The sequence below is a fragment of the Aulonocara sp. 'chitande type north' Nkhata Bay genome, linkage group LG22 (genome assembly GCF_057382095.1).
Source record: "Aulonocara sp. 'chitande type north' Nkhata Bay isolate Kocher_YH1m ecotype deep benthic linkage group LG22, A_spYH_male_GT1.1, whole genome shotgun sequence".
NCBI classification, from domain to species: domain Eukaryota; kingdom Metazoa; phylum Chordata; class Actinopteri; order Cichliformes; family Cichlidae; genus Aulonocara; species Aulonocara sp. 'chitande type north' Nkhata Bay.
The window spans coordinates 16,964,997-16,978,701 of NC_141364.1; the positions used below are offsets into that span (position 1 = coordinate 16,964,997).

General features: G+C 40.9%; 1 protein-coding gene across 1 annotated transcript in view; it reads left to right on the top strand.

Annotated features, from left to right (window-relative positions):
- csmd3b (CUB and Sushi multiple domains 3b) overlaps positions 1 to 13,705 on the top strand; it is a 414,655-nt gene that overhangs the window by 376,050 nt on the left and 24,900 nt on the right. The window contains exons 51-56 of the mRNA XM_086281026.1: positions 74 to 262; positions 1,518 to 1,703; positions 1,871 to 2,065; positions 2,754 to 2,927; positions 6,187 to 6,360; positions 12,758 to 12,931. Of these exons, the coding sequence (XP_086137152.1) occupies positions 74 to 262; positions 1,518 to 1,703; positions 1,871 to 2,065; positions 2,754 to 2,927; positions 6,187 to 6,360; positions 12,758 to 12,931 (1,092 nt within the window). The remainder of the gene's footprint in view (positions 1 to 73; positions 263 to 1,517; positions 1,704 to 1,870; positions 2,066 to 2,753; positions 2,928 to 6,186; positions 6,361 to 12,757; positions 12,932 to 13,705) is intronic.

Below are 13,705 nucleotides of genomic sequence, written 5' to 3' on the forward strand. Positions count from 1 at the left end.
TGATGACAGTAACCCTCCCGGTCTGTAGCAATTTCAAATCCTTGTTTTTCAAATGTGCTTTTTTCCACTGCAGCTCTGTACTGCTCCACCCCAGACTCCCCGCTCCACGGCTCCATCTCCTCACAGAGTGGCGGTCACGTTAACAGCGTGGTGAGGTGGGCTTGCGACCGTGGATACCGTCTCATAGGCAACGCCACAGCAACCTGTCGCCGCACATCACTTGGCTACCATGCGTGGGATTCTCCTGTACCTGCGTGCCAAGGTGTGTTTGTCTCTGTGAGGAAAGTGCGCAGAAATGATACAACTGTGCTGAAGAATTTAGTATCTGGAATAAAAGCATTAGTAAATTCCATTGAATGAAATGAAATGGATACTCAAAAATAATGCAAAAATCCTGAAATAGACTATTTGTTTTGACTCTGATCCATACTAGAGATGGACCGTTCCGATATTACGTATCGGTATCGATCTGATACTGACGTAAATTACTGGATCGGATATCGGAGAGAAATAAAAAATGTAATTCGATCCATTAAATATCAAAAAAGCACCTCACAAAACTTACGACACGGCGTAACTCAGCTCATAACCGTAGCACGTTGGAGCAGTGTGCTCACGTGATAGAACAGAGAAGTAAAGCAAGTGTAAAAGTTCATCTCAATTTATGATATCGGTATCGGACATAAAAAAGTGGTATCGTGGCATCTCTAATCCATACCCATATTACACTGAAACACAGCTATTGCACTTGCACAGTTTCCAATTTTGTATGGACGTGGATAAACAGATATAGCTTAGGTGTCACATCTCAACACAAAATCACAAACCCTTTAATTTGTTGTTATTTAGAGATTGATAGACTGACCAAGTAAATATAATAGCAGTGGGTTTTTTTTTTTTTTCATTTTAATTTAATAAAAAGGGAAACCTTTTAAAGATGTTTTTAAAAAGTTGTCTTCTACATCTATAAGCTATACATGTAGAAGACAACTTGTAATTGCAGCTAATCATTTTTTTTTTTTTTACTTTTTCTCTCGTTTTTGTTTGTATTCTCAGAATTTACTAAACCATATCTAAAAATTGGTGCCATCTTTGTTTCCAGCGATATTGTAGACAATATCATCATGCTTCAAACAATAATTGGAAGGCACAGCTCAAAGCTGCCATCAATAGAGAGTCAAATGAAGGATGTATAGCATATTGTGGAATCTGAGTAATGTCACAGTGCTCTACAAAACGGTGTATTTAAAGCCACGATATGGAAAGTTCTGCAAGATGGATGTTTGGTGAAAATTAATTAGATTATTATTTTTTATTTTTACTTTAATAACTTAATAAAAGTACATCTTGGAGCTGATTTACAGATATACAAAACATTTGCTGGTTTTTGATTCCGAATAAACATTTCAAAGGTAGACATCAAACCTGCCTATATGACAGGCATAACTGTGCATTTGAGTTTTTCTGTGCCTGTGTGCTTGTTGTCATCTTACAAGTGTGCATCCATCCTCCCTTAGCTGTCTCATGTGGGGTACCCAAGGCTCCTATAAACGGCGGCGTTTTAACATCTGACTACTCCGTCGGAACAAGAGTTTCCTATTTTTGTAACGATGGGTACAGACTCTCCAGTAAAGAACTGACGTCAGCCATCTGTCAGCCTGATGGAACATGGAGCAACCACAACAAGATGCCGCGATGTTCTGGTTAGTAACACCCACGTACCGGCAGAATATCAACAAAATGAATGCCAAATCTGAGTATCATCGCAAATGTAAGCATATATGAATATAGCAAACCGACAGAAAATATGTGTTCTTCATTCAGATTTCATGATGGTTTATTTTCCTCTTCATACTGTCTGACTCTGCAGTGGTAGTATGTCCCAGCATCGGGTCGTTCTCTCTAGAGCATGGCCGCTGGAGGATTGTCAATGGGTCACACTACGAATACAAGACACGTATTGTGTTCACCTGTGATCCGGGATACTACAGGCTAGGCCCCGCCCACATCGAGTGCTTATCCAACGGAGTTTGGAGCTGGAGGAATGAAAGGCCGCACTGTCAGGGTAAGCGACAAAGATAATCAAGGAGGGAAGAAATTTCACAAACTGACCTGTAGCAATGGGTCTGAAAACACCTGAATTCAAACAAGAAGAGGTATAATAATAATAATAATAATGGATTGGATTTATATAGCGCTTTTCAAGGCACCCAAAGCGCTTTACAATACCACTATTCATTCACTCACATTCATACTTGTTTTGACGATTTTGTTCAAAATTTCTGCCAAGAACAGAGCCGTTTTACAAAGTTTAAATGGATTTAAAATATATTTTAATGTCTTATTTCTACTAATGTGACGACGGTTATTTACAAAGAAAACTTGTATGCTTTGAATTTGTTATCTAACTCAGAAGAGTCACAGTGACATTTCTAAACTGAATATGATCTATTATTTCTTCTGTGGGGATTCTGTGACATTTTGAGTCAATGTCATTTTCCTTTAAAGAATTCTGTGACATTCTGAGATTTGCTATTATTTTCCTTGCCAGGCCTTTCGATGTGTGAGGACGAAAAGGAAAAAAAAAAGAGAGAAAAACACTATTGGCACCAAATTTACCTGATAAACAGCTTGCCAGCATTGGTAGCATTTCTCACTGAAGCCAATGAGCTCTAGCAGCTACACAAATTAACTTGGTGCTAAACTGGTGCACAACTGCTTTTAAATTGCTTGTGCCTGACCGTGTGTTTCAGTTATCTCCTGCGGTGAGCTGCCATCCCCACCCAATGGAAAGAAGATTGGTACTCAGACAACATTCGGTGCTACAGCCATTTTTACCTGCGATGCTGGCTTCATGCTGGTGGGGTCAGCTGTCAGAGAGTGCCTGTCATCTGGGCTTTGGAGTGGAACTGAAACACGATGTTTAGGTATGTACCAACAGCTCCAGGAGTGTGCTGAAAGATATACTATAATATAAATTATAGTACAGGGTGGGCCATTTATATGGATACACCGTAATAACATGGGAATGGTTGGTGATATTAAAGTCCTGTTTGTGGCACATTAGCATATGTGAGGGGGCAAACTCCTCAAGATGGGTGGTGACCGTGGTGGCCATTTAGAAGTCGGCCATCTTGGATACAACTTTTGTTTTTCCAATAGGAAGAGGGCCATGTGACACATCAAACTTATTGGTAATGTCACAAGAAAAACGATGGTATGCTTGGTTTCAACGTGACTTTATTCTTTCATGAGTTATTTACAAGTTTCTGACCACTTATAAAATGTGTTCAATGTCCTGCCCATTGTGTTGGATTGTCAATGCAACCCTCTTCTCCCACTCTTCACACACTGATAGCAACACCGCAGGAGAAATGCCAGCAGAGGCATCCAGTATCCGTAGTTTCAGGTGCTGCACAAAAACTCAGGGAGCGTGCCAGCTTCAGTGCATAAAGAGGGAAACACATCATCATGTAGCAATTTCAAATATCCAGTGGCCTTGAGGTTTCCATTGATGAAGAATGGACCCACTATGGTTGTACCCCATATACCACACCAAACCATCACTTTTGTTGTTCCAACAGTCTTGGAGGGATCCATCCAATGCGGGTTAGTGTCAGACCAATAGCGGTGGTTTTGTTTGTTAACTTCACCATTCACATAAAAGTTTGCCTCATCACTGAACAAAATCTTCTGCGTGAACTGAGGGTCCTGTTCCAATTTTTGTTTTGCCCATTCTGCAAATTCTGTGTGCCAATCTGGGTCATCCTCGTTGAAATGCTGCAGTAGCTGGAGCTTGTAAGGGTGCCATTTGTGAGTAGCTAATATCCGCCGAAGGGATGTTCGACTAATGCCACTCTCCAGTGACATGCGGCGAGTGCTACGCTGTGGGCTCTTGCTGAATGAAGCTAGGACAGCCACTGATGGTTCTTCATTAGTGACAGTTTTCTTGCGTCCACATTTTGGCAAATCCAACACTGAACCAGTTTCACAAAACTTAGCAAGCAGTTTGCTAACTGTAGCATGGGAGATGGGTGGTCTCGTAGGGTGTCTTGCATTGAAATCTGCTGCAATGACCCGGTTACTGCGTTCACCAGATATCAACACAATTTCGATCCGCTTCTCACGTGTTAACCTCTTCGACATGTCAATGGCTGTGAATAAAGAGAAACTTGTAAATAACTCATGAAAGAATAAAGTCACGTTGAAACCAAGCACACCATTGTTTTTTTTGTGACATTACCAATAAGTTTGATGTGTCACATGGCCCTCTTCCTATTGGAAAAACAAAAGTTGTATCCAAGATGGCCGACTTCTAAATGGCCACCATGGTCACCACCCATCTTGAGGAGTTTGCCCCTCACATATCTAATGTGCCACAAACAGGACTTTAGTATCACCAACCATTCCCATGTTATTACAGTGTATTCATATAAATGGCCCACCCTGTATATCTAGACACTAATATTCAGCCTTGGGCTTACAGAATACACTACATACATACTCACACACACAATGAAACACCTCCAGTAGAGACGGAGCTGCAAAGATGTGATTTTTCAAGTCAATCTAATGAGAGCAGGTATCTACTGTAGGTATGTGCCTTCCTCCTCATGTGTGGCTGCACAGCTGCTTCTCTCTGACCTGGTCCACCACACAGGCAAAACTATCAGGAGCAAGCTGCTGCTGTGCACTCACTATAAATTCATTTTGAATTTTCTCTTTTTATATAATCCAGAGAAAAAAAGCCAACCCCGCAGCTTTCTTCTGTCAGCGTGCCAGCCAGAGGTAACAGATGTTACCACACGATGTTGTCACTTCTTCGTGAAACCTCAGTAGAGGCAGCGCTTCCCAGAATACTTCACAGGCTGAGGGGGGATATGAGATGCAATTTATAAAGGAATGATTCAATGAAACTTAACCTAAACTGATGAGGAGGCATGATTCTGTCAAGAAATAAATAAACCAAGTCCTGAAAAGTGCTATAAACAGCATTTTCCTTCAATGACTTTTCTTATTAGCCTTGATTTGCCTTCACTGTGCATATTTTGCAAATTAAAAATGCACAACTGTAGTTATTTATGCCATTTTTAGTAGTTAAGGCTAAAAAGCAAAAAATGTGAACTTTATTTCCTTCCCATAATCCCCCCCCCCCCCCCCCCCACACACACACACACACACACACACACCAAAAAAACCACATTTAAGCTGCTTTCTTTTTTTAGGTGTGTTGTTGTGTGATACATTACTTGAAATTAAATGATTTCTGTCTGCTCTAACTTTGTAATTTTGTTTGTAAATTTAAACTGATTTCCTATTTGCCAACACACAGTTTTCAGCAACATAGTCAGGAAAGTAAAACGTGTAACCCGCTTGAATAGTGCCCTTTAACCTCTGTAATCTACACCTCAAACAGAATTTGAAATGGCAAGTTATTATCAGGCAGCCCGTTCATTTCTCCTCTGTTCCACTTCCCTGGCTGTGTTTAAATCGTTGGCATTTGCTGACACCAGGGACACGGTGCAGGTTTTATCTACTGTAAAGAACAAAATCAATACTCAATTCAAAATCCCTGAGAGCAGAAAATACACATTCTCTTTTAACTTTGTGGAACGCCTTTTAAAGCATTTTGGGGTAGCTCCGTGCATCAATCAGACCTCCGTGAATGAATCTGATCAAGGAGAAAAGAGGGCCCCACACGTCGCTTGTTAAGTTTTTACCAAGTTTGATTGTTTAAAAGCACAAAGATGCCTTCATTTGAACACTGAAAGTGTTAGAAAGGGCAGTAATACAGTTGTGAAAATGTTGAAGTGGGAACAGAGCAGCTGAGCCTTGATCATAGCGCAGAAACTGATCCAATTTGCTGTGTTTGCTTAGAATCACACAATGAAACTGATTCGGTGTGCAAGCCCTTAAGCCAAGCTGTTATATAACCCCAAGAGACATTTTATGGATGAAATAAAACGGGTATATTAAATTTTTAACTATCTGAATATCTGCCGAACAGCCACCCACTATAGCACCTGCTCACAACAACAATAAGTAAATACAACGCAATAAAAGACAAAAGACACATTTGTGGAAATGTTGACAACCAGGAATCAAATTTTAGATACTAAAAGTGCAAATGAATGAAGTTGTTTTAGTGTGTGCAGTCTGACCCCTCCCACAATCTCTCTCTTGCAGCTGGTCACTGTGGAATCCCAGAAGGCATTGTGAACGGCCAGGTTATCGGGGAAAACTTTGGTTACCGTGATACGGTCGTTTATCAGTGTCTCCCTGGGTTCCGACTAATAGGCTCATCAGTCCGTATCTGTCTCCAAGACAACCAGTGGTCTGGACAGCTACCCATCTGCATACGTAAGAAAACACATGAGCTCACCTCTGAAAAAGATTCTGACACGTATTTGTCACACAATACACCACGGTAACCACTAACGTCTATAGTGGTTACCGTGGTTATTACTTTAACTCCTTATAAAAACCTTTTTTTTTAGCACCGAGGCATGATCAGGAAAATTATGACGAATTTGGCTGTTTGCTACTACAGATAACAAAAAAAATGAAGTCAAATAGAGGCAATTTGGAGGAAGGGTTTGATAAAGAGCTCAGCAGTTCATTTAAATTTTGGATGTTTTGCTTGCCTGTGGAGTTGAAGAATCAATATCATACATCTTAGAAATCACTTTGGAGGCATACCAATGAAAAAGGCCTCATGTTTGACAAATTAAGATCTTCTATGTGAGACAACATTTGTAAGGTGTTGCAGTAGAACGCCAAAGCAAAACATGCAAATTGTCTTGGTAAATGTGATGAATGATCTATCTGTTTCTAGATTATGATTGATATTTTTCTTGGGTCATCAGTGCAACTGCTGAATTTTGATGTCATACCTTAGCGATTCTGTGAAACTGACTGGAAAAGACTGGTTTTAAGAAGTCAGGCAAGGTAGTCCAAAAGGGAAGCAAACACGGGATTTTTATGGGGATGTGTCCCATGTGAAAGTAAAAACTACTGATGACATAATTTTATATCATGATGATCTCCTTTTCATTATTATAATTGTACCTACTGTACCCTGGAGAGGTTTCCAGTCCAGACAACCATTTGCACTCAGATTCACACCTATCTTAACCCCACTGCTTGTACCTACGCAGACATTGGGAGAACATGCATTTCTGCACAGAAAGACCCTGACCACATGGTGTATTCAGACTCAGGACTCTCTTGTTGTGAGGCAACAGTGCTAACAGCCGGATCACCATGTGGAATTTTATACTCAGACAACCCAATTTTGGATTTTTGTCATACAGATCTTATAAGAATTAGATATGAAACATAAACTTACTTACATACACTTCACTGTTTGGGGGTAATGTCAGTACTCCTGGTTAAAAACACCCAAAATGAACAAAATTCTCCATCTGTTTAAAATCTTTTCAGAAAGCACTGAAGGCAAACATATCTCATCATCATAGTTTTTCAGTGTTATTCTTCTGAGCTGCAAACTTATGACAGCATAAAAGGGAAGCTGAAGAGTTGCAGTTAACCTGAAGTATTAGTTAACATTAGTTATGATGATGTGGGAGCAATCCCAATACGGCGAAATCCAGATCACCAAGTAAATCATTCAAATTTTAAGTAAGTGGAATTTGGTCGAATCAGACTTTTCCTTTTTTGAAATATAGTTTGAGATCTTTTTCTTTGTTTTCAGATGAAACACAATTACCTCAAATTTAAGCTCTTTAAATTTGCCCTTAAAGCAGCAGAGCAGACATGTAGCGACATGGCTACGTATGGCTATATGGTTTTCAGCATTAAGTGAAGCCTTAATGCTGAAAACAACTGTAGGTTTTGTTCAGTGGGAAAGATGAAGAAGAACATTATGCACAGGATTAAACTCACTTTTGTCCCAACTATCAGAGAGAGTCTTTTTCTATAAAGCTTCAGATCCTAAAAAAAGATAAAAGGAACATTTTTTAATCAGCATATAGAATGAAGTCAGTAAAACTTCAGGGATATTGATCTGGTCAGTTAAGTAGCAGAGGGGCTTGTTAACAATGAGACAACCCCCAAAACAGGAATAGTTTTACAGGTGGAGGCCACTGAATGGTGTGGATGTCGCTGACCAAACAGTCAGAAACAGACTTCATAAGGGTGGTCTGAGAGAACGATGTCCTTTAGTGGGCCCTGTGCTCAAGGCCCGGCACCATGGAGCCCAGTTAGCAGTTACCCCTGGCACGTTGTGCTTTTCACAGATGAGAGCAGGTTCACCCTGAGCATATATGACAGACATGAAAGGGTGTGGAGAAGCCCTCGAGAACATTATGCTATTTGGTTGTGGGTCAGTTATGGGGAGGCATGTCTATGAAAGGATGCACAGACCTTTATCTTTCCTGACTGCCAGGTATCGGGTATAAGTGTCGGGATGAAATCCTTAGACACACTGTGCTGGTGGAGTGCGTCTCAGGCTCCTCCTGGTGCACGACAATGCATGTCCTCTTGAACTATGTGAACAGTTCCTGGAGGATGTTTGCCTTACTTAAATTCAACACAACATCTCTGGGACATTATGTTTCAGTCCATCCGAAGGTGCCAGGTTGTACCTCAGACTGTCCAGGAGCTCAGTGGTGCCCCGCTGCTGATGTCGGGGGAAATCCCCCAGGACACCTTCCATCATCTCATTAGGAGGCCCAACATTGTCGGGCAAGCCTTCAAGCACTTGGGCCCCATACAAACCACTGGGTTTGTAGTGTAGGTGCTTTAATAAACTTCACATCATTTTTTGACTTAAATTTTTGGGGTGTCTTTAAATTCAGCCCCTCGTAGGTTGATAATTTTCATTTCTTTCAAGCAAGGTGGCATCCTTTCCCCCCCAGATATTACCCAGTCTATATCAGTATAGATATCCAGCATTATTTTTTTCCCATTGAGATTTGATGTGTTTTCTAAGTGTTCTTTTAATTTATCTGAGCAGTATATTTGTCAGCTAACAGTTAACACTCTAAGTGTTAAGAAACTGTACTGTAGTTTCAAACAGTAGATGCATGTTTGAGTTAAAGATGGCGTAAAAGCAAAATGAATATTTCAGTAATCATGACCAGCAGTGGCATTACCTCTAACACTGTGTACGAATGCACCACCAACGTCGCTACTAGTTTTTGTCAGTAAGATCAAATTTTAAAAAGAAATATAGATATTTGGGACTTTTTTCTTACTTTTATTTTTACTACAGCCAGTACATAAATATTGTTTGAGAGCTATCCTCATTCGAAGTATTCACAGAGTAGACTTGAGTAACTGTGGCTTCTCACCAGAAATCTTATCGGGCCAGAGGGTTAAAAATGCTAGTATGCCTTAAATGAGATAAGTAGTTGGGTTTAAGAATAAAACAGAGTGGCCTAACTTGCCCAGGCTACTGTGAAAATCTAAAATTGGTTACTTGCTGTGAGCATAGTGAAGGTTTTTAGGCATCACACAGGGCACATTTGAGGTGGTGATGATGAAGCCAATTAAGGGCACCTTTTCCTGAAAGAGGCAGCCCATTTGTTCCCTAAATTAAGACAGTCTTTACAAAACGGAGGTGGTGTCACAGTGTTGATGATTCGAGAGTAGACGGAGCATTTGTTTTTCATTATTACTCATAAAACAACAAACAATGTACAAAATAGGGCCTTTATTATATGCTTTTCTTTGCGTTCATCTGTGTCTATGTGGTCCAGATAGTGTCTGTATCATTCTGCATATCTCGGAGTGCTATGCTGTTTTTATTGAGGTTATTCATGCAGGAGTTATTGAGGGAAATAATTTTACAGCCAAATTATACTGTAATTATGGAGATGAGAGGCTCTTGTTTAGAGACACAAACACAGAATGGTAATGAGACTATGGTGTGTGTGTGTGTGTGTGTGTGTGTGTGTGTGTGTGTGTGTGTGTGTGTGTGTGTGTGTGTGTAGCTGCAGGGCATGCTGATGGTGTCAGATAAATTTGTATCTTAGGCATGCAAACAAACTTCTGATTCTTCCTGATCAAGTGCTTTGCCTCCTGCCTCTCTCGTCTACTCTTGTCTTCATTATTTCTGCTCTGCTCTGCTCTCCTCACCTTAGCTGTTCTTTCTCCCTGTTGTCTTCTCATCCTTTAGTGTCCTCTTACTCTCTGTTCCCTGACTTTCTCCTTCACCGTGTTTTACCACCAACTCCTTTTCTTTTACATTGGTTAGACTCCTCTCCTCTCCAAATAATTTAAAGGTTTGTAGTTTGCGAGGTAGATAAGAGAGTGACTGGCAGTAACACTAAAGTGCCTGTTTACGCAAACATCACATGAACGCCGAGAAGGCTCAGTGGATGAAACAAGAAGAACAATTATGATGCACGATTGCAAACAGTGCACACTCAGTTCTGACACAGAAGATGGTGAGACCTAATATCTCCAAAATAATGACCCTAAATTAGGATCCCAGCTTTGCCTTCTCAGTCATCTGACATTTTCATAAATATTTATGAATGACTGTAGGAAAGGCATACATATTTGGCCCAAATCTGCACTTGATGTGGTTTTCGAGCCAGAAATACAAATCTTCTGATCTTCATGTCTGGTTTAGATTATATCTTTCTGTAGCTTTGATGTCTTAAAGTACATTTTACATGATTGGATTTTTGCAATTTAGTAAGAGAATGACACACAAGTGGTACGAAATGGTTTTGCAGTATAAAGTTATGTATGTGAATGACATTAGTGGGTAAGCTACAATTGGGATGTATTGTATAAGCTACAAGTGCAGAGGTCTTGAGCCACTCCTCATATCTCCTAGGCGCCAGAGTTTCTTTCAGCTTTTTAAGTGGTCTAGAGCAAAAGTGCTCCGGGCTTTGTGAAAGTCTTTCAAAGTTTCTCTTTTTCAGTTTCTCATTTTCAGTCCTGTCATTATGTCTGATGATTTTTGGATGACAGTTGGTGATTTTGGGCAGGTGGGGTGGGGGTGGGGTAGCTGTTTGTTAAAAGGAGAAGAAAGAAATTTTAAACTTTTGTTTAAATCGTCATCAGTATTTATGGAGTAGGTCAGGAAAATCACAACAGTATCTACGGCTATCTGTAAACCATGGTTGAGGCTATATCATGGTTTGGGGTTGTATTTTATTCAGTGATGTTTGAGAACTTGTCAAAACTGATGTAATTATGAACAATGTAAAAACAAATTTTGATCCACCACCCAGTATCATATGAAAAGAGTCTGTTAGCAACAGCTTCAATTTTCAGAAGGGCAATGATCTCATTCTGAAAAAGTGATGAAAGTTTGCCTAAGAGAGTCTAAGGAGCTTGGAAAGAAAAGCATCTGGACTTCTTTAAGTTTCCTTGAAGACTTTTCATCTCTCATCCGAGAAGCTTTTTCAGTTCTAAGAGCAACTGGTGGAGAGTCCCAGATTTTAAGCCCTATGGGAGTGTCCCCAAGAGTGTCATGGACTCCCTATTGATCCTCTACCTAATCACACGAGCCAAGGTGTGAAAACGGGTGTGGGTCATAATCAGCCAAGGTTTCGGGTGAACCCATTGTGAAACCTAGCCCCATTCTATCATGTGATGTACTGAGGTCAAATGGCCCAGGATTGGGATTGGGAGTCACTGCACCTAGTGCTTCGATTACCACTGGGACCACTGGTGCCTTCACTCTCCACATCTTCTCGAGCTCTTCTCTGAGCCTTTGGTACTTCTCCAGCTTTTGGTGTTCCTACTTACTGATGTTGCTGTCATTCAGTATCACTACGTCTGTCACTACGGCCGTCTTCCTCTGCCTTTCCATCACTACAAAGTCTGGTTGGTTAGCCATCACCAGTTTATCTGGCTGTATCTGGAAGTCCCACAGGAAATTAGCTCAGTCACCCTAGGGGGGCATCTCCCATTTTGACTTAAGGACTTCCAGGCCATACTCAGCACAGATGTTGCTATAAACTATGCCGGCTGCTTGGTTATGGTGTTCCATGTATGCCCTGCCTGCTAGCATCTTGCACCCTGCTGTTATGTGCAAGATTGTCTCAGGGGCGTCTTTACACAGCCTGCACCTGGGGTCTTACCTGGTGTGGTAGACCCCAGCCTCTATGGATCTTGAACTTACAGCATGTTCCTGTGCAGCCATAATTAGTGCCTCTGTGCTGTCTTTCAGTTCAGCTTTGTCTAAACTGGTGTAATTTCTAGATGTCAGCCACTTCCTCTATCTGCCTGTGGTACATACCATGCAGGGCCTGTCCTTCCATGATGGTTCTTCTCCTTCCTCCTCTTTCTTGGGTTTCTGCTGCTTGAGCTATTCACTAAGCATACAGTCGGTTGTGGCCATCTTGCTGATGTCCGTCATCTCATTGTGGACAGTGGCTCTGACACTAACTAGTCCTTGGCCTCCTTCTTTTCTCATAGCATACAATGACTCAATTAACAAGATGAAAAATTAACAAAACAGTCATCGGTGTTACTGGCAGAGCTGTAAGTACACTAAATGTGGCTTATCAAGAGTGAAGACAGTCCCAAGCAAATGCACTGATTACTTCTGTTCAATAATTGCTTGCTACAAACTAAATATTTCAACTATTTTAGTAAATAACACCAAATCATAGATCTCAGCATATGTTTTTTTTAAGGATTTAATTATCTCATTGAAAAAAACCTATCATGGGATTACACATCAACATGAAAAACAACAGAATGGTGTCACTCTGTAGAAACAAATCTGCGTGCAAATAAACGTGTTCTTGTCTTACACTTTTTCCCTTAGCGATCAGCTGCGGCCATCCAGGAAGCCCCATATATGGCCGCACGGTGGGAAACGGCTTCAATCTCAACGATGTGGTCAGCTTTGTTTGTAATCGGGGTTATGAAATGGAGGGGCCTGCACGTGCTCAGTGCCAGGCTAACCGCCAATGGAGCCACCCACCCCCAACGTGTAAAGGTGGGGAGAAAAGTTAAGTGTATTCACCCCTAACCTTATTTATCCCCAACCTTTAATACCACCTTAGTCTCTTTCTTTATTTACAGTTAGTGCCTTCTCCAGTAGCAACCATCCTCATTTATCCCCATCATTTGTATCCACCTCAACTCTACCTCTAACTTTGTTCAGCTTAATCTCCTCTATTATTACCATCGTAACAGAAAACTTACATTTCTTGATAAAAATACATCTTTTTTCCCTTAATTTCGATGAAGTTTCGAGGTAGATTTAGAGCTCAACATATGTCTAACCTGTTCATGGCTCCAGTCTCAAGAATAAAAACTTTTTTTCAGTAAGCTATGAATCTCATACCCTGATTGTCCAAATAACAGTCAGAGCAACTCAAATTGCTTCACTCGCACGAGTTTGTACACAGGCTACCGGCCTTCTGCCCAGTTTACAGAATAAAGTGCCAGTGAATTGGGTAAAATTAAAATGCAGCACATTGATAACAAGCCATAACCCTGCTTGAGTTCTGGATCCATTACAGACAAACCTGCCTGACCACCCTTTCATCCCTTAGCATCTACTGCATTAACCCTCCTAAACTCCACGTCTGATATTTTGTTCCTTCTTCACCATGTCCTCCTTGGTCTGCCTTATACTACTCTGCAAAACCGCTTTCCAAATAGGGAAAATGAAGAGGGGGAAGAGAGATTGCCCTCTCTGGTTCATGCCAAATAACACATGCTTTTCTGTCTCTGTGTCTGTTTGTGCTTGTGTGTCTCTGCGTGT